Here is a 22,492-nt window from a genome sequence, read left to right as displayed (position 1 = left end):
TAAAGTTTGCATGCACTGAAAATATTTAAATAAAATATTTCAAACCACAACCACTGAAAATAATTAAAATGTATAACATGCTGAAGTATTCAAAACATGCAATGTGACTCGGACATCTATCACGGTCACGGGGATCACTGCCAGTCTGCTCATACGTCCTCGCCTCCGGTGGGTACTACATCCTCTACGTACTCACCTGCACCATACCAGTGTAGTGAGCCTAGAAGCCCAACATGCTAACATAACAAGGATTTAAAATAATTTAAATCAATTTACTACTAATACATAACATATACATGAATGAGCATGCTTAAAAAAAATATCATAACATATCATAACTTAAATTAACTTAAATAACATAATACATAAATATTGTTGAGCAAATTATTTTCTAACATCGCATGGTTGTATCCGTAGTGTAACCTTAAATCATACATTAAATACTGATCAGCGTGGAAACCAACGTACGTGGCGGTGACGAATCACCTCTAAAATTGGCAGTAAACTGCCCTTCAATAGTTCACATATGGGGACGAATCCCCCTCAAATCTCAAATTGTCACACTACTTCAACTTCCAACATAAAATATTTTCTTATTGCTCAACCTTAAACATTTAATCATACATAAAATTATTTCATGAATGCATGTACTTAAATAACATGTGTGTCCTTCATATATATTTAATTTAATTTCATACTAACATATACATATTAAAATAACTTCAATGCATAAAAATAATTAAATATATAATCAGGACACATGCAATTTCTCATGGATTGTACTGGACTGCTGGCCCTAACACTCAAGCCCATTTACTTAAATCTGGCCCATTAACACTGAGACTGGCCCATTAACATACTTAAGCCCAATAAAATTATTCTAAGCCCAATGAAATAATTCAAGCCCATTAACAACCAATTCTGGCCCAATGGGCCCAAAAGCCCAAAGACTGGCCCAATAAATTTCATGGGCCCTAAAGCCCATAAAAATTAATAGACTCACTTAATTAATTTAATTAAGCCCAATAATAATTAAACTTAACCCAAATAATTAAATGGAACCCAAATCATTTTATTTCTAATTAATTGACCCAAAAACTCATTAAATGATAAAATACTTTAAAATTAAAAAGACTCGAGCCCGGCCCACCAACCCGGACCCGGACCCGGACCAACTTAACCCGATCCACTACCCTACTGACCCGACCCGGACCACAGACCCGACCCGGAACCAAACCCTAACCCTAAACCCGACGCCCCCCCTTCCCTTCTCGGCTGCGGCCGTGAGCAGCAGCCACTCCTTGGCTGCTGCCGGCCTGCTCCGGCCGCCCCTGGCCGGAGCGCCGCCGCCCCTGGCCGGAGCGCCGCCGCCCAGACGTAGCCCACGTCTGGGCGGTTCGAACCTACCCTAGCTCGGCCTCAACCCTTCACCCTAGCCCAAGGCCGAACCCTCCTTCCAGAAACCCTAGCCTGCGCATCCCACGGCTACCTCATGCACCAGCTCGCCCAAGCCTCCATCTAGCCCATGACCGACCGAGCCAAGCTAGCCTAAGGACCCCGATGAACCCCTTGACAGCCCTGACCAGCAGCCATGCACGCCCCTTAACCAAAAAACATGAACATGAATGCCCAAAACGTGAACAAGTGCATACCTTCAACCCTTCTCGATTTTTTTCTGAAAAATTCTTGAAGAAAAATGATGCTCACGCACACACACACGTATAAACACTGATATAGTACGTAAAAATAAAAAGAATCATGCCTTGCACCATAGTTTGAAGAGAAAGGAGTGCGTAGAACGATTCCGGGACGACGGGACGACGAGCAACCTTGAAACTTCGAAGAAATTCGGCTATGGAAACTCCTTGGCTGTGGTTCGAGGAAGAAGATGATGAATATGGGGTGGGGTGGCGGCTGATGGGAAAATAACGTGGGGTTTGGGTAGATTAGGTTTTGTTTTTGTTTTAATTAAAATATAGGTTAATTAAATATAGATAAAAGGTTTTAAATATAAAAATATACAACTTAAACTTTCAAATAAAAGTTAAAATCTGATAACTCAATTTAAAATCCCGAAATTACAATTTAAGGGAATTTTAAAAATAATTAAAAGTCATTAAAATGGCTAAATTTGGATAAAAATGGACTCCTAAAATTATAAAAAATTAAATACTAAAAATATTGAGGAAATAAAACTCAAAATAATATTTTTGGGCTCTAAAAAGACTCATAAAAGAATTTGGATAGAAAGTTGTCATCTCGTCCGTCCACGATCCCGTCTACGCGATCAAAAACAATTAAATACTAAAAATCATAAAAATCACTAATTATGGGTTAAATGCTTAAAAAAATAAATTAAATCATGCACAAATAATTCACATAATTATTTAACCCATAAATCTAAAATTTAAATAATTAAATTCCCTAATTATGCATGCAGATTTACGTATTTAAAAATATCGGGTATTACATGACGTCTACCGGATTGAGATGGTAAGCCCGATTGAGATGGTAAGCAATCTCTGACTGTTTACCACCATTTACAACACTGAAAAATGGCTAGTCGAGAAGAGATTCACGTTTCTTTGCCAAAATTCCTGACATTATTGGTGGTGAAGCAAATTTTTACAGTGGATTCTTCCACTTAGTGCGCAGGGAACACATAATTTGCCGTAAATCAACTCAAAACCATCAAATATCACGCTCGAGCATTCTATTGAAATAACAATGATAGATTATAAGTCTGCCCGGAGTAACAAGGATCGACAAAACAAATCGCTACCTCAACTCGAAATCATGGAACGTTCATTCCATGTAAGCAAGAAGGGATTTTCTCAAGAAGTGCATTAAATTAAAAATTATCTCGGTACATCATAAAGTACATCACGGGCGCAAATGACAGAAGTAGCATCAATCTTTAACCATTGAACAAGAAAATAACAACGGCATTATTCAAAACTCAAACTATTTCTGTTACCACAGAAAGGGGAAGACGATAGTCTCGATACAGAGTTAATAGAATTCGAGAAACTAAGAGAGGCAAGAATATGCCAGTTCTTTCTCTTCACTAAGCTCTTGAGCAGTCAAATCCAACTTCTTCCTTGAAATTTCATCAATATGAAGACCTGAAATGAGTGAATTGAATTAATTAAAGGGAAAGAAGAAAAAAAGAAAAACCTTTCGAAAATCTCAGAGATTCAATAACGTATGCAATATCACGATAAAAAAAAAAAGTATAGACAAAATACGTGTCTCTAAGGTGGAGGGTCTGAAAAGCAATTAAAAACCAAAAGTATGTCACACTATAGTTAGGGGACGAAACTGAGCCAGGAACCAATAATGATACTAAAAGAATCTTCCATCAAGAATTACAGAAGATGGTTAGGGATCAGATGGATAGAGCCACCAAGGTGAACTGTATAAAATTCTCTAGAAGAGAACTCGTCAACCAATAATAATCATCCTCCTTATAGAAATTTTTGCCCAGGTAGTTGAGGTCAACTACCTAAATCTCTCATCTCTCTTGTGTAATTTTATTTAAAATATAAAGTCTATTAAGTCTATTTCATCCTCTAATCACCAAGCTGAAATAACTTTGCATCAATCGAAATTTGAAAATCCTTTTCTTTTCTTTGAGGCTATGCCAGGGCCCAGGTACTTCATGGATCGTACGAGCTATAACCATAAAAGCATAATAATACTTCTCGGTGGTCTTAACTTATGGGGTTCTGGACCAAATAACCAGCAGGAAAAAAAATCGATGTAGCCCACACAAAACACATTCTCACCTTGAACAATGCACCACTCTCCATTTTTGCATGTAACTGGGAATGAATAGATTAGTCCAGAAGGGACATTGTATGAGCCATCAGAGTATACACCCATGGAAACCCAGGTACCCTGAATAATTCGTAACCAAGGTAAGAACATGCATCAAATATCAACGATTTGACATGTTCAATGCACATGTATCAGAAATCAAGAGAACGCCAATCCAATGGACAAGGCAAGGCCAACATCTACCTCTGGAGTTCCAAGGACCCAATCACGAATATGGTCACAGGCAGAGCTAGCAGCAGAAAGTGCACTGGAAAACTTCCTAGCTTTAATAATTGCAGCACCACGCTGCTGGACAGTAGTAATGAATTCTCCATTCAACCTGACAAATTGGGGCAAAAAAAATTAACGAATGGGTATTTAAGAAATTTGACTATGAATCAATTTTTAATCAAACTTCCATACCATTCATCATCAGCAACAAGCTCGCGGACGGGTTTCTCTCCAGATGAAGTTTTGACAGATGCATGGTTGACATCAGGATATTGTGTTGAGGAGTGATTTCCCCAAATAATTGCATTTTTAACATCAGATACTTGGACATTCAATCTCTCCGAAATCTGTCCAAGGGCCCTGTTATGGTCCAATCTAGTCAAACAAGTGATATTCTTTTCTGGGATGGATGGTGCGAATTCCTTAAGAATTAATGCATTGGTGTTGGCAGGATTTGCAACGACCAAAACCTGGAAGTGAATTTAAAGCAAGGCGAATGAAAATTGGACTTGACAGAAAATTTTACAATGCATTGTAATAGAACTCTATGACTGCTAAACGTGTTTCACATTTTTATATTATCATAAATGAAATATTTCGTGTGCCAAAATTAATATTATATCTGTTACAGATCATAAATCATTCTCAATTACACATCACATCCTAAATAATGGTATCACATGTGGGCATGGTTGTTAAAAGCGAGCGCCTCGGTCGCTTAAGCGCAAAGCGACGCGAGGCGCTCAGGCTGCGCTTCAGAGAACTCTGAAGCGCAGCAGATCTTCGAGGCGGTCGCTTTATTGCGCCTCGCTTTGAGGCGCAAAGCGATCGCTTCTGCGCTTCTTAGAAGCCAGGCAGATTTCGATTTTTTTTTTTTAAACAAGGCTTAAAGTCGCACATTGAAAGTGCACTTTTAAGTTTTTTAAGCCCAAATAACTTATATAATATTAATAGATATGATATTAAGCCCAATAAAAACTCACGGCCATCACACTGCGTCTCTCTGCCTCACGCTCTGCTCCTCTACTCCTCTGCCTCGCCGCCGTGCCTGCCTCGCCGGTCGCCGCCGCACCGCCCTGCCGCTCCCCACCTTGTTTACTTACCACTTCCCTTCTCTTTGTTGCCCAAATAGGTAAACCCTAATTTTATGAATTTTTGTAAATTGTATTCAAATGTGTTTTTTTTTTAATTTAATTAGTAATTTGTGATTGTTATTTATTTTTTCAGTTGTTATAACAATGTCACAATCAAACCCAACACTTCCATCGAATCGAAAGGATATTTCTTGGAATTATGCAACTCTTCCGGATCCTAAAAATCCAAATAATGTGTGTTGTTGTTTTTGTGGTAAAGTAACAAATGGTGGAATTTATCGGCATAAATTACATTTAGTTGGGGGCAATAGAAATGTGAGAGTGTTCGAAATGTCCGGAGCATGTTAAGGAAGAAATCAAAGAGTTCATTAAAAAAAAGAGCAATTTGAAGAATCAAATGAATGATATTCCTCATTTAGATGACATTGTTGATTTGGAAGATGATGAAGATGATCTTCAAACTAAACGGAAAGGTAAACGACCAATATCCGGTTCAAGTGGGCTTGGGCCTACGGTGCAAGGTAAAAAGAGTAAACAAGCAGGGCCTATTGACCTTTATTTTGCGAAAGATGTAGAAGAAATTGTCAGACAAAGGCGTGCGAAAAATAAAGGTCAATATGATGAGAATAAAAAAAAATTAAGAGAAGATGCGGTTCAGAAATTTGCTACGTGGATGTATGATGCCGGAATTCCTTTTAATGCTGTTAAATATGATTCTCTGCAGCCTTGTATTGATGCTATTGGGACTTTTGGAGTGGGAATGAAACCTCCATCATATCATGAAGTAAGAGTTAAGTATTTGAAAAAGGAGTTGACAAATACGAACTTGTGTCTCAAATCCCATGAAGAAGATCATGCTAAGTATGGGTGTACAATCATGGCAGATGGGTGGACGGATAAAAAGGGCAGAAGTCTGATAAATTTTTTGGTTAATGGTCCTAAAGGAACCGTATTTGTTGAATCAGTGGATGCTTCAAGTTATTCTCACACCGCTGACAAAATGTATGAGTTACTTAAGTTATTTGTGAATCGAATTGGTGAAAAGAATGTGGTTCAGATTGTGACAGATAATGCAAGTTGCAATGTCAAAGCAGGTAATATTTTAAATTGTAAATTCATGTTTAATTCTGAATTTTTCAAAATTTTTGAGTGACATTACTTTATTTCATATTCAGGTCGTCTTTTGGAAAACAATTTTCCACACTTGTATTGGACTCCATGTGCAGCACATTGCATAGATTTGATGCTTGAGGAAATATTCAAAATTCCTCGTCTCAAAAGTTTGCATGAAAGGGCATTGATGGTGAATGGTTATATTTACAATAGACCACAGTTATTGAGCATGATGAGAGAGTTTACCGGACAGAGAGACATGATAAGAACTGCAAAGACTCGCTTTGCAACCGCTATTTTGACTTTAAAGTGGTTTCAAGTACATCAAGCAAATCTGAGAAAGATGTTTACATCTGAAAAGTGGGCAACAAGTCGATATTCTAAAGAGGCGGCTGGGAAACGTGTTGCAGAAGTAATGATGATGCCTTCTTTTTGGAAATGTGCAGTTTTTGCATTGAAAGTTGGCGGTCCATTGGTGAAAGTATTGAGGCTGGTAGACGGTGAAAAAAGGTCCCCTATGGGTTACATCTATGAGGCAATGGACAGAGCCAAAGAAGCTATCGCTGCGTCATTTAATATGAACGAAGAGAAATATCGTGGTGTTTTTGAAATCATTGACAGAAGATGGAACGTTCAACTCCATCATCCTTTGCATGCCGCTGGATATTTCTTGAATCCCGAGTTTTTTTACACAAATCCTGACATAGAAAATGATGCAGAAGTGTTGGAGGGTTTGTACAAATGCATAGCTAGATTGGTGAGAGGTGAAGATTTGCAAGATAAGATCACAAATCAATTGGAGAAATAAAAAAATGCAGAAGGACTTTTTGGTTTACCTATGACTATCAAACAAAGAGCTTCAAACTCACCAGGTAATAATATTTAGTGCAATCTCAATTTACATTCTCAAGCATTACAAAGTTACAAACTTTGGGAGGTAAGAAATTTAATTTGTGTGTTTCAACTTTAAAGCTGATTGGTGGTCCTCTTATGGTGCATCAACACCTGAGTTGAAAGCATTTGCAATGAAGATTTTGTATCTTACAAGCTCTTCTTCAGGCTGCGAACGTAATTGAAGTGTATTTGAACATGTAAGTTTCAAGTGTTTTTTATTATTTAATTTAATACATACTAAATTTCAGATTATGGAGTATGAAGTGTAACTTCTTAATTCTAATTCTTTGGTAGATACATTCGAAAAAAAGAAATAGATTGTCTCAGCAACGATTGAATGATTTGGTATATATCAAATATAACAGAGCATTGAGGCGGAGATATGTCATGCGAGATATGATTGATCCTATTTCTTTGTCAGAAATAGATGATAGTAATGAATGGTTATTGGGAAAGTTGGATGGTAGTGATAGTGCCAATGAGGATAATGATTTTGTCTTTGAAGATGATGATTTGCGTTGGAGTGATGTAGCACAAGCGGCTGGTGTTGGTGAAAGTGCATATGGCTTTCGATCTAGAAATGCATCTAGTTCAAAAGGAGCATCATCATCATCCATTTCAGCAAAAAGAAAGCAATCTTTAGCTCGAACTAGACTTGTTGAGGAAGAAGAGCTGAACATTGATCATGAAACTGAAGAAGAAGAAGATACCGATGGATACAAATCAAGCGATGGGGCTGAGGACGTAGATTTGGAGAATGAAGATGATGACTCTTATGATATTTGATGTTTATCTATCACATTTGCAAGGATTCTTGACTTTATTCTTATTATTTTGATAATGTTTTGTTTATTGCGCTTTTGTTCCATGAAGCGTGCGCTTCGCTTTGTGCTTTGCGCTTTAAGCCCAAAGGCACTTGAGCGCTTTTTTGCGCTTTACGCTTTTAACAACTATGCATGTGGGTTCCATAAAAATTATCTTGTTTGGTCCGAACAAGCACCCCACTGTACACCAATTAAGTTGAAACAAAAGATCATCAATAATCAATTTTACTAATAATCACCTTGCAGTTAGCAGCAGCTTGTTTCTCAAGAGCAGAAGCTTGGGACTTGTATATGGAGACATTCTTTGACATCACATCTTTCCTCTCCATACCCTCTTTCCTCGGGAATCCACCAACCATTACGGCGACATTGACACCAGTACAAGCTTCCACAACATCGGTTGTGGCAACGACACCTGATTTTCACACAACAGAAGAAAAATTCCATAAATAATTCCTTTAACCAGACTCTCATCAACATTTAATTCTGCAACATGAAACTTCAACTTAAACCAAATACGGGAAGCTTAAGTACCAACCTTTCAGGAGAGGGAATGCAGCATCCACCAATTCCATTTTAACTCCATTAAGTGCCTCAGCAGCAGGTGGAATATCAAGCATGTGAAGGATCACTGGCTGGTCTGCGCCCAACATAACTCCCCTAGCAATCATGGGAACAAGAGCATATCCAATTTGTCCTGTAAAGCCAACGAGAACCAATAATTACATGCCTCAAATGAAATCCAACCAAATCCGGGAAAATTACAACCCATCGTGGTCCTTTACATAGCAAACTACATATAATGTTAAAATCCAACATCGACTGCACAAGCAATTGTGGAGTAGTGAGTACATGAGCAATGTGTTTGATCTCCACCAAAAATGAGATTGTACACCACAAATTCATAAATATCTCAGTTTACAATTTGATACAAGCATTAGAGCAGCTCCAGTCGTTGCTTCATGGCATTAAACGCCAAAATGAAGCAAAGATTCTCTCCAACCAAATGCCAAATGTTGCATCAAATTAAAGTGAGACTACAGTGCTGTGCTATTTAAAATAATGGTAAATTTTAAAACGAAACCACTTATTCGCCGACCAGGTTTAGAGTTGGCCGGTCCCAGCGAACCAGCCACCAACAAAATTTAAAAAACACATATAAATGTTGATTCCTCCAATCTAGTTGGCAAAATTCCACGTTAATTCTGCCTATGCTTCAGCCCATACCATAAGATTACAACGAAACCGGTTACGTCATATTTTTGAAAAACCCTTTTTTTTTTTTAAAAAAAGAACAATATCAGGGGAAAAAACATAATATCTCACACATACTTGAACAAAGACCCTCCATCCCTGAGGCTAGAATTATAATAACAAAAAAATTAACTGAAAACTAATACACCCATGTCAGAAAGTTGTCTGTTTAAATAATATTTCATGCTCTTCCACTGCATCTTCAAATAAACATATGTATCTTTAACAAGAGATACCAAGTGAATCTAAAGCAAAAATAAAATAAACAAAGCTCAAACTCTTAACTCGTCTACCAATCGAGAGTGAGAGCCTAAGCATATTAGCTCATCAAAATCTCTAAACGACTACTTCCCCAAATCAGTCAAGTAAACAACAGTCATGGATGCTCAAAAAATAAAATAAAAAGGGAATTTTGCAAAGTTCTAAAGCAAATTACACCACTACAGGTTCCCAATCTCCAAACTTCAGCACAAACAAGCCGAGAAATCAAATCATTACAACATATAGAAAGCAAACGAAAGTTAATTCAGCATAACCACACAAACAATCAGATGAATCAAATCAACGAATGCTGATACTCGATAACTACAAAAAATAAACACTCTTCGCAAGAAATCCAACAATCACGTGCACAGAGACCCAAGAATCTGTAAATCAATCGACAGTAAACCTCAATCCACTGAAAAGCATAACAAAACAAATCAAAAGATATAGATATCGATGGTGCAGTTCGTGAATTCATACCTGCAGCTCCAGTGACGAGGACGCGGACTGGATCTTTAGCCATTGTAGATCTGCGATCTGAAAATCGGTGGGAAGAAGGAGATTCGAATGCGAAAAAAGCAATGACTCGTGAATCTGAGGTTTTGACTATGGCAAGGAAATTGTGATATCCGGATATAAGAAAACGATGTCGTTTTGCTGCTGTCCTCTTTGGGCTGTGTGGGTGTGGCCCCGCTGAATAATTAAATGTTGGTTTCCCTACACTAGTCGCAATTTGTAAAAGATCCCAAACCTTTTAAAATTTTGTATATGGGCACCAATATTATTTTAAAAAATGCAGAAGAAAATCCCCCAAAGACGTCTAGACATTAGGCAGCGGCAGCCATCCACCTACCATCTATCATTTTTTAGCACGCAGGTGGTCTCGGATTATCTTACTTGGAAATTATGTTATTTAAATAATTTTTTACGCATTTAGAATTTGAAAAAATAAATATATTTTATATTAGAAAATCAAAATATTTGAAAAGAGCATTTCATATTTTTAAAAGATAATAAAGAAATATTCCGTAAGTAGTTTATTTTTACTCTCAACTTTTTCCACAAAATCTATGATGCCAAATTACTTATTTACATTTAAATGATTTTATTAACTTCAATTAAATATTCTCCACAACTAATTTAAATTTATTTTCACTATTCTCTAATGTATTTAAACTTAAAATAATTATATTCCTAATTTATGTGAAGTTGAGTTCTATCATAAATAATACTTTTAAAATAACGCAGAAAGTAAAGGTCTAGATAAATGATATGTGCTAAAATGAAAACACGTCTCATCAAAAAAAAAATGAAAGAAAACATATCAAACCCATGAAAAAAAATTATATTTTTAGCCTCTCCAAAATTTAAACTCGCCCAAACACCACATTTTTTTAAATATATATATGTTTTATTTTATTTTTAAAGTGGGTTTTCTGAAAAAATCAAAACATGTAACGAGTTCAACAGAACACGGAATAAGAAAAGATGAGCAAAAAATCATCAATTAATTAATAAGTTTGTTCAAAGTTTTAATTTTGAATTTTCTTAGGTATCTCAATTTTGTTTAATTATGCCAATATTCATATCGGGACCATTAACATATTTTCCAACTAGCTTAATTATTGTATTTATGGTTGTTCAATTTTGTGTATGCTGAATTAATTATAATTGCTTGTTTTTGTGACCTTTCATTGTATCTATGTTAGTGAAAAAAATGTGGATTTTAAATTATCACTTCTTAATATTCTATTATGCATCACACAATCAAACGATACCAAGTCCTATCTATTATCCACTCAAAAAAAAAGTCCTATCATTTATGCATCAGACGGGGTGTAGCATACACAGATTTAAGATTTATCAGAAGTGCAAGAATCACTAAACCTATTGTGCATTTTGTCAAACATCAAGAATTATCTAGGTCAAAAAATTCAAACCAAGCAAATTAATTTTCCTTCTCCTTATAAGAAAACTGTCATTATTTTAGTTGTTTCTCAACGCAAAGCAAATGATAGAAGAGTAGGTCCATAATTTGAACCTCAAATTTATCGGGATAATGGCGTACGGACCCCTTGTGAAATTTTTAATTGTCACAAAAAACTCTATGAAAAATTTAATAGACTAAAATGTCTTTGAACTTTTAAAATTTTGGCACACCTCACCCCTGCGACTGATGTTGTGAGTACACGCATTGCAGCTGCGACTTTTTGTTGTATTTTTGTACTTTTTGTGCATGGTCTGACTTAATTATCCTTTGCCTTTTTTTTTATTTATTCTTCTTTCCTTCACAACCACAAGGTCGATGGTTTGGTTGTATTAGAATAGAAAATTGAAATTCAAAGCAGCAATAGAATCTCAAAGCAGATGCAGAAAATCAACCATGAAGCTCAACTTGGATTTAAGATATCCGAACACACCACCTTGTTTCTGAAAGATTTTGGCTAATATTAAGGTTGTGGTTTTTGAGGGGAAAAAATCAAAAAGAATGTTATATTATAGTTGTGTAATGAATCAATGTGAAATTTTTCGTTGGTGTAAGCCTGAAAGCTATTATTTTCTACCAAATGGAGGTGAAGGTGAATCATTTAGTGACCTAGGTCCAAGTTAATTACATTAGTTATACTAGTGTTGAGAAGCATCCTGAAAAAGGAGAGGTTATGTCCAAGGTGCAAGAGACAAAAAATGCTTCATTTCTACTAGATATGTTCATGTTAGTTGGGTAGCTGCGATTTTTTTTCTCTTGGTGCTCATCGTCATGCTGGTTAAGTGAAGTGTGGTGTATATGAATGATATTGGTATGCTTTTAGAGTCTATAAACTTTATTTAGGCAGATGAATGTAATGTAATGTAATTCCTGCCATATTTTGTGACTATGAATGAAGAAGTTTGATTCACTACAACAAAAATGCACAAACACAACACTTAAAAGACAACGTTTTTAATGAAAAGTGTTGTCTTTTTAAAAAAGACAACGCTTTTAGGGAAAAGCGTTGTCGTTATATATTTTTTATTAATCAAAGACAACGCTTTTTTTAAAAAGCGTTGTCTATAAGCGTTTTTTTGGGTCAAAGACAATGCTTTTAAAAATATTGTCTATTAGCGTTTTTTTCCTATGTATTACAAAACTTTTTTAAAAAGTGTTGTAGAAGAACTATTATTTTTATTTAAAATAAAACTTAAAATAAAAATAAATAATACTATTTTGCTTATCAGATCCCCAAAATCCCCAAACCCCTTCTCGATTTTCTTCTCGATCCCTCAGTGCCGCGACGACATTTCCACTTCTTTTTCCTTCAGATCCGCCGTATGCCTGTGTTATTTCCTCCTCCGACCTGGAATGCGTGGATTTCCTCTCAATTCCTCGCTGCTTTCCTTCCACGCACGAAGATACGCGCCTCCATTGACTACTCTGTCACTGCGGACTCCGAACTCTGCATCACCACCAGCGCACCGGGAGAAAGAAGGCTCAATCTGCTGCAGAGAAATGGGTCTTGTTTGGTGATTTTATTTTACCATTTTCATTTTTCCCGTGATTATCCATATTTGACTTTGATGTCAAACTATTGCCTTGCGAATTGAGTCACGATTTAGGCCAAAATGCTTCGATTTTTTTGTTTTTCGATTTCTCATCTGCTCTTTCTCAAAATTTTAAGACATTCTCGTACGTAGAATCCACAGATTTGATTCGTTGCTGTTTCGATTTTTGCAGTTGGCGATGTCTGGAAGCTTCAGTGAACTGTGGTACCTGGAAGGTTTTCATTGACAGAAATGTAGGTGCTACGGCTAGTTGCTTGCTTGTTTTCGGTTATCATGCTTTGCTCTTCTGCGGCATTGGTTGCTGCGCAGAGATCTAGATGGCAAACTCTTAAAGGTATGGGATCTCCGTTGTGCGTTTTTGGTTCTTGGCATATTTTTAGATATGTATATTATTTATTTTGTTTATTGCTTCAAGATCATATTCCGTGGTGAATTTATTGCCATGGGATTCGAACCATGACAGTGCATCATCCATGCTCATCAATGCTGCAGACTTGATGGGAAAATTTCCGTATTTGCACACACCCATCGCGGGTCAAGTGGTGTGAATTTTGAAAGTTTTTGTGTGGTATTTCAGTTCCACACTACAATAAAAATGCTTAAACACAACACTTGAAAGACAACGCTATCTCCGTGTCCATCCTGGCAATGACGGATTCGATAAGCAACGAAACATTGAAGGGGTTGGGGTTTTCATCGTATTCGGAGCTTCTGTTGCCGGATTCTGTCAAAGGTTGCAAGGTGTTGCTCAAAGTAGCGGTGCACAAGAAACTGTGGTTCCTCGACAAGCTTTATAAGGACTTTCTAGAGGTGATCTCTTATAATTTCATCATTAATTAATTAATAATAATTGCCACGCATATTCTTTTTAATTGTTTTTTTAATTAATAACCAAAATTGAAGTATTTGGTGATATATATTATATATGTGATGATGAATGAATAACGTACATGTGATGTTCACCAACAGGAAGGAAATGGCTAAGCTACTTGAAGGTCTGGTGTTGAGCAACAAAGATACCAACATCCCCAATTTCCCACAGGTATTAAATATATACTCATGTACAAAACAAGAAAGAGACCATTTAATTAATTGATATATATGTATGTTTGCAGAGAATACATCTTCTGTGGGGTGAGAATGATAAGATTTTCAAGCTGTAACTTGCTCAGAACATGAAACAGTAAGATATATATGTAGATAATTTCTGTCTTAATTTGTGAATATATATAATTGGATCGATCTATAACAAATTAAATATGATTGTTTTTGCATACACGTATAGGCAGTTAGGAGACAAGGCTACAGTTGAAGGCATAAAGAAAGGTGGTCTCCTGTTTTGCATCTTTATTTATCTTTTAATTGCTTCTTTTACAACTGCATGCTGCTTGTGGGTGTTGGTATATATGGTTGGCGAAGGGAGATTTATATAAATTTTTGAAGCATCATAAATTGGCTAAACTCGATCCCTATTCCTTAATAATCCATAACTTTACTCGATCGGCATATATCAAAATATATGCATTCATTTAATTAAATTTGGCCTCCAGACCTACTTTATAATTAATCCTTCTCCAAAAACAAGTTAATTAAATATCTCTATTTATTTAGTGTCAAGCTATACTTTTATTTATTTCTTAAATTTATTTGAATATTATATTCAGGGAGATTACAAGTTATTGAACATGGACCAATGGATAGGCTTCTATTGATTTTGCAAAGAGGTAATTCTCTCTTCTGTTGTGACTTGTTTTTCATTGCATCCTTAAGTATTTATTTTACATTTATATGATGTATTTAATTTCGTAGATAAGTTTTCCTGACCTTTGTAATTATGATTCTAGTGAATCTTGGCCTTTAATCCTTGATAAATTTGTTGAAGGCGTTGAAGGTATATTTATAGATACTAATTTAAGGAAATTCGCTATAATATGAATTATACCCTATCTATGGTACAACTAGAAGGCGTTGAAGGTATCATGGCTGCTTATGCGAGTTCCTTGCATAATGTTGTTCTTGCAGGAGCAACACTATTTGGCCAAGTGATAAATAAAGCTGCTGAGATAGCAATGCATTCTGTTTCTTGTTGCCATTCTAAATATTATTTGTTGTTAATTGATTATTACGATATGATCATATGGTTCCCATTATTCGTTAGCAAAATCATGTGTAGATGCATTCACGATACTAAGTTCCATTAACCTTATCTGTAGGATGGTGTAATAACTGAGCTTCAAGAAATCATGGATTCCTTGTCAGGGCATCTGACCTCCCACTTTCAATCCTTGTTGGAGTTGGTGGTGAAAATTTCACGTATGCTCGTATAAAGGATAAATATTTTGTTATTTAATTATTTGTGACAAACATACTCGATGTTACGACATAATTTTGTTGGTGCATCTAGATTTTTAAATAATTATACTTTAGAGCACTATGCATTGCCCTTGCTCTCTCTAGGGTGCATATCCAACTTAAGAGTGTGTTTTGTGCCTTTAATAACAATGGCCTTACATATCGTATACTTTCGTTTTTTTATTTTTGAGATGTTCTCGTGTACTTTCGTTTTTCAACGTGTATCACATTTGTGCCTTAAAGCTCATGCTTTTTCCATAAGAGGTTATATTTTTAAGCCTTTCCACTGCTAATTTCGTTTCCTTTGCTAGAATCTCCGTGTTTCATCAGTTTGTTGTAAGCTGGCAAATTGTTTTGTGGCGCTCCAATGATCACGTCTGCATGTTCATTCTGTATTCTAATACATTTCCAGTGTACAATGATGCAAATATTGAGCTCTTTATCCATGTAGTCACATTGTCCCTATGACAATAGGTGTTTTTGTTGTATAAAATTATGTTTTTGCTTCTCTGCACGCTAACAATTCTTGAATCAGTGTAAGCCCTCTTCACCTGAGCTCAAATTGATATATAAATTGCTCTACTCCAATGTTGGGGTAAAATGTCTGAAGAATTGCTTCATATCGTGTTTTGAGCAGCACTTTCAACTGGTCTTTCTATTTGTCGCAGAAAGGTGATCATGACACTTATATTTACAGTGGATGGTGGTCTGTTTGGTGGACTGGTACATAGAGTATGATTCTCTCAAAGGATGCCTTCTTACATAAGAAATATATCAACATGTACACTTACGAGATGCCATCTTCCATTCGAGAATATGTGACCAAGAAATCAAACCAGTGTATTAATGATAATTTTATGTCGTAGTTCATGTTCTTTTACTGATAAATATCTTTTTAAGTTTACTTTTCATTTTAATCTATTCATATTTTTTTATGTTTGTTTTTATTTTTAATAATTTACAGTATGGAGATACAAATTAAAGGAAAAGAGATTGTTGCGGCTTTTATGAAAGCTCGGGATGCTAGCATGTGCTGAAGTGATGAATCAAAGTTTTTCAAGATTAATGCATATTTTATATTTGAATTATATATAACATTGGAAGATTGTATATTAAATTTTATTTTAGAAATTTTTGAATTTTGAGTGATTGATAATATTAAAAAGTTGTGATTTAATTTTTTTTGTTTTTTATTTAAAAAAAAACAACGCTTTTTTAAGCGTTGTCTTTTCTGAATACCACAACGCTTTTCCGAATACTACAACGCTTTTAAAGCGTTGTCTTTTCCGAATACCACAACGCTTTTAAAGCATTGTCTTTTCCGAATACTACAACGCTTTTAAAGCGTTGCATTTTTTAAATACCACAACGCTTTTTCCGCGTTGTCTTTGACCGTAGTCTTTTACAATACTGCCTACGACAACGCTTTTTCTGGGACAACAACAACGCGGAAAAAGCGTTGTGGTTTGCCTTTTTCTTGTAGTGATTATCTTAATCAATGTTTTGCATTCCTTTGTTAATTTAATTTTTGTAGATTGGAAAGAAGAATTCAATAATGTAAATTCTGTTAAAAAATAAACTGGCACCAAAGATAACATTGTTTAATTATGTAAGTTACTGAAATTTTCTTTAAATGGTAGCCTCACAATAAAAATTACACCAAATATAACATTCTCAATTATGGAATTTGCATTAAATTATCAGTAACTGAATAACAATATCAAAAGTGTAGCTTTGTTCAATCAACTTGAAATTCACATGGCATCAAACCTAAATTAAATACCAATCAATAAGCAATTCTTATGTCACCAAAAAAACCTACAATAGATACCAAGTGATAAGTGCAATTTATGCACTTGATTGTTATATGATTTATCTTGATTTTTGTTATGAATCGAGAGATATTATGTGCATTACGCTGTTGTTTTTGTCATATGCAAGAAGTTGACAAGATATATGAATTGCATGAAAAGAGAGGTGTTGAGGATACAAAGGAGGTTCAAGAAGGATTAAGACATGATTTTGAGAGCACAAAGGAAGAGCCAAAGCACTAAAAGAAGCGCCTAAGATCCAGAAAAACAGAGGAGAAACAAAGCAGTGGCGCCTAGGCGCCACTATGAGGCACCTAAATGTTGAGATGGGGCGTGATGGTGGCGTGGTGCATAGGCGCCGACCCATGCAGGAAAACGTGAAGGAAAAAAGGAGTTTTTGCAAATCAAAAGACCGGCTTGTAGTGACCCGTATCCAAAAGTAACGATTAATGAGTAATTAATCGAGTGATCATGTTTAGATTTATTAAAACATGATTAAGGGGTTTTCAAAAGGATCTAAAGAGTTCAAAAATGGATCCAGAACACTCGAAAATGGCCGAGAAGGTTCCGAGTCTTAGACAGGATCGGAGGCTCCGAACTAGGGATCGGATGGTCCGAAGTGTGTGGGTTCGGAGGCCTTGAACCAGTTCGGATGGCAGGAGTTCGGAAAACCAAAGAGGGATCGGACGGTCCGATCTCCCTCAGATAAGATAAGATAAGATAAGGAAATTATTTAATTGGCTGGAAGTAGAGTTCAGACGATCCAAAGTGCTGAATCAAATGGTCCGAACTGAGGCCCCGCCAGGTGTCCGGGAGGGTGATGTCATGAGTGACGTAATATTCACGTTCGGATGATCCGAAGTCCCGATCGGACGATCCGAAGTGCCTTGTAGTGGCCCATATCCAGAATTAACGATAATGAGTAATTATCGTGTGATCATGTTATATTTAGTAAAACGTGATTAAGGAGACTTCTAAATGGATTAACGGAGCCCGGAAATAGACCCAAAATGATCAGAAATGGTCCGGAGGGTCAGACAGATCGGAAGCTCCGAAGTTAGGATCGGATGCTCCGAAGGTGATCGGAAGCTCCGATGAACGATCGGAAGCTCCGATCGTATTACGTCATCCATGACGTGTGATTGATCGGAAGCTGCGAACAGGATCAGAAGCTCCGATCACCCCTATCCGAAGTCAACCAGTGAGATTTTGACATGTGACAGATAAGGATGTTCGGAAGTTCCGATGGCAGGATTGGACGTTCCGATCAAGGATCGAAAGTTCCGATTGAGGATCGGAGGTTCCGATCGATGCCTATAAATATAAGGTCCGAGGCATTCATTTCTTGCCAATTCCGAATTCTCTCCTTCGCCCTCGTGGTCCTATTTTAAGGCTTTGGGTACTCTTATTCTAGAGTTGGAGTAGGATATTTGTTTTAGTATAGTCAGACAGTATCTGACATAGTGGCGGAGCATGTTGGAAAACTGGCGTTCAGATCAATCACGATTGATACCCGGTGCAGCGGAAGTTTAAAAATTTTATTATGGAACAATTCCATAGTGTGGGTATCAACCGTTTAACGATTAAATTATAAGTGTGTGTAAAATTAAATAACAATTATTAAATTTTACCTTTAATCTCGAATCGAGATTCTGGACACCACACAGATTTCTCTGCGCTTCTTGTATCTCCCTGGAACTGATGAACAAGCTTTCCTTCAATCAGGTCCACGAATGGAGGTTTAATCCCTCTGATAGATTGCACTAGAAAATCTATCAGAAGTTTTCTGCGAAGAGAATAAACGAATTTGATTCGCTATTCCAGACTGCAATTCAAAATCACAGACCGGAATTTCTCAGACAGAGAGGGAGGGTGTTCGGCCACTTTGAGAGAGAGGAGGCTAGGGTTTTCGAAAAACTGTCTCAAATTATGACCTGTTGTGTCTAATTTCTGTACTGCAATAACTTATTTATAATGCAGGCCACTAACACCTTAGGGCCCATTAGTCATAAGTTGAGGCCCGACAAGCAAAGCCTGCATGTTCAGAAATTAATATAAAATTCATCGTGACTCCGATTGATAAACCGATTTTACCAATGTGCACAGAAACCATTTCTGCACATTTTAAAGTCAAGATAAATTTTCCTGAATCCGAATTCAGTGGTTTCCAAAAATGTACATCCCTATGTCATTTTAGGAAATCCTACTCCCTTACTCTTATTTAAGAAGTCCAACTTCTTTATTCATTAAATTTAACTCTTTAAATTTAACTATCTCAACGGGGATTAAAAACTCCATTACACTGTGTGACCCTCAATGGTTCAGGGATACAGCTAGCCGTGGGCTCACAACTCCTTGTGACTCGGAACAACGATTTCCGACTTGCCCAACAAATCATGGTAAAGCGCCTAGCAACATCGCCCCATGATTCCCTAGGTATCACTGATAGTGCCTACAAGAACCAGTAGATTTTGGTTCGCGTACAGTACGGTCCCTTCATCCATATATCCCGATCGAATCAACAACCATTGGTATATCGAGAGTCGCTCAAGATTCGATAACTATGCAATACATCTTGAAGATCAAATTAGTGACATCGCATGTGCTACTAAGAAACCATTTCTTAAATCACATCAAGTACTCTGGCCAGAGATTCGTCACACTAATATCTCCTCAGATCGCATAGGATATCCACACTCGCAAGTATGTGGTGAATCCTTGACAACAATGCATCGACTCCTATATGTGTTGTAACTGTACCCAATCCCGACACCTGATGACCCCCATAGAGTCGGTAAACGAGTCAAAGCACAGTACTAGCATATAGAGTCTCCATGATGTTTCAAGTAGTAAGGACTAATGGTGTACAACCAAAACCGCGGACTTTATCCACTCGATAAGTGATAACCACTTGGAAAGTCCGGATAGGGTAGTTCGATTATTCATCCTATGAATATCCATTTGCATGCTTCGAACATCTCCATGTTCCCTACCAATGAAACGTGGTACTCCGCATCGCAAATGCTAGTCTCAAACTCGAGCGATCCTTATCCTTATTATTGGACGGCTCAATTGACTAGGAACAGTTTAGAATATACAGTGACTATAAGATGTATTTCATGATAGACATCCCCATGTTCTACCACATCTTACATACACTATAGTATATTCAAGGTCTTTATCAAAACAACAATAGTATATCACAATATAACAATATGAAGAAAGATAAAGTCATTGCCATTAATAAAAGTGTAAATTACATTAAACAAAAGATCGTTTGTACAAAGAGTCATCAAAGCCCATAGCCACAAGTTGGCTCACTGGGCACCCACTCTTTCAATCTCCCACTTGCCCTATAGCCAACTAGTCATACTACGTAGACCCATTGCTTCGCGATGTTTGTCAAACAATGGTCCTGGCAAGGGCTTAGTAAGCGGATCAGCGATATTGTCTGCAGAGGCCACTCGTTCGACAGTGATGTCTCCTCTTTCCACAATCTCCCGGATGATGTGGTATTTCCTCAGTACGTGTTTGGATCTTTGATGAGACCTTGGTTCCTTTGCTTGAGCAACGGCACCCTTGTTGTCACAGTACACCGGGACTGGACCAACAAATTCAGGAATGACGCCCAACTCTTGGACGAACTTCCTTATCCAAACGGCCTCTTTAGCAGCAGCTGATGCTGCAATGTATTCAGCCTCAGTGGTGGAATCCGCTGTGGTGTCCTGCTTGGAACTCTTCCAAGAGACAGCACCGCCATTGAGCATGAACACAAATCCAGAGGTTGACTTCGAGTCATCCACGTCACTTTGGAAGCTAGAGTCGGTATAGCCTTCCAATTTCAGATCTCGTCCTCCATATACCATGACCATATTCTTAGTCCTTCGTAAGTACTTAAGAATGTCCTTCACGGCTTTCCAATGCATTTGACCAGGATTAGCCTGATATCTGCTCGTGACACTCAGAGCAAATGCTACATCCGGTCTGGTAGATATCATCCCATACATGATACTACCTATAGCTGACGCATATGGTACATGTGTCATATTCTCTATCTCTGCATCAGTCTTGGGACACATAGACTTGGATAAAGAAACTCCATGACACATGGGTAGATGTCCTCTCTTGGACCCATCCATTGAAAACCGTTTCAATATGGTGTCGATGTAGGTTGATTGAGTGAGTCCTATCATTCTCTTAGATCTATCTCTATAGATCTGTATCCCAAGAATGTAGGATGCCTCACCCAAATCCTTCATCGAGAATCTACCTGATAACCATATCTTTGTTGACTGCAACATCCCTACATCATTCCCAATGAGTAGGATGTCATCAACATAAAGTACTAAGAATGTCACAGCATCCTTAACTACTTTCTTGTACACGCACGGTTCCTCCGGGTTCTTGATGAAACCAAAATCTTTTATTGTTTCGTCAAATTTCTGGTTCCAACTTCTTGATGCTTGTTTTAGACCATAAATTGATCTCTGAAGCTTGCATACCTTATGCTCGCTTCCCATGGATGTGAACCCCTCTGGCTGCTTCATATAGATTTCTTCCTTAATGTCTCCATTAAGAAAAGCAGTCTTCACATCCATTTGCCATATCTCATAGTCATACCATGCAGCTATGGCAATAAGGATTCTTATGGACTTGAACATTGCAACTGGTGAAAAGGTTTCATCATAGTCAACTCCTTGTCTTTGAGTGTAACCTTTCGCCACCAATCGCGCCTTGTAGGTCAATACCTTACCATCAGGCCCAAGCTTTCTCTTGTAGATCCATTTACACCCTATTGGAACAATTCCATCAGGAGGATCTACTAAAGACCAAACTTGGTTTGTATGCATTGAATCCAATTCAGACTGCATAGCTTCAAGCCATAAATTTGAATCCGCATCAGAAATTGCTTCCTTGAAGTTTCTTGGATCACATCCAATGTCGGGTTCATCTTGATCCCCTTCAAGAAGAAGACCATATCGAACAGGAGGTCTAGAAGTCCTCTCGGATCTTCTAGGTTCAGGCGTGTCCAGTAATGGTTCCTGAGGCGTAGGATCGTTATTTTGTATTTCGGGTTCTTCTCGAACTTCTTCGAGTTCCATCATCTCGCCTTTCTTATCCAATAAGAACTCCTTCTCCAAGAAGGTGGCATTCCTAGAAACAAACATCTTTGTTTCAGCAGGATAATAGAAATAATATCTGATTGAATTCTTCGGATACCCTACAAAATAACATAAGCTGGATCGACTATCCAACTTATCTCCCACTGTCCGCTTCACGTAAGCAGGACATCCCC

At 37.2% G+C, this 22,492-nt stretch overlaps 1 protein-coding gene across 1 annotated transcript; it reads right to left on the bottom strand.

The window, feature by feature from the left end:
* Positions 1 to 2,815: 2,815 nt before the first annotated feature.
* On the bottom strand, positions 2,816 to 10,140 carry LOC140887455 (malate dehydrogenase). The gene is made up of 7 exons (XM_073294705.1): positions 9,974 to 10,140; positions 8,514 to 8,672; positions 8,215 to 8,390; positions 4,243 to 4,520; positions 4,024 to 4,159; positions 3,789 to 3,900; positions 2,816 to 3,125 (listed from the first exon to the last, which is right to left on the bottom strand). The coding sequence occupies exons 1-7, from the start codon at positions 10,014 to 10,016 to the stop codon at positions 3,031 to 3,033; spliced, it is 999 nt and encodes a 332-aa protein (XP_073150806.1). The 5' UTR covers positions 10,017 to 10,140; the 3' UTR covers positions 2,816 to 3,030.
* Between the last annotated feature and the right edge of the window lie 12,352 nt (positions 10,141 to 22,492).

This window comes from Henckelia pumila, chromosome 1 (genome assembly GCF_033568475.1).
Source record: "Henckelia pumila isolate YLH828 chromosome 1, ASM3356847v2, whole genome shotgun sequence".
Lineage (NCBI taxonomy): Eukaryota > Viridiplantae > Streptophyta > Magnoliopsida > Lamiales > Gesneriaceae > Henckelia > Henckelia pumila.
Note: the sequence above shows the minus strand (reverse complement) of the source record. Positions and strands in the feature narration are given on the sequence as shown.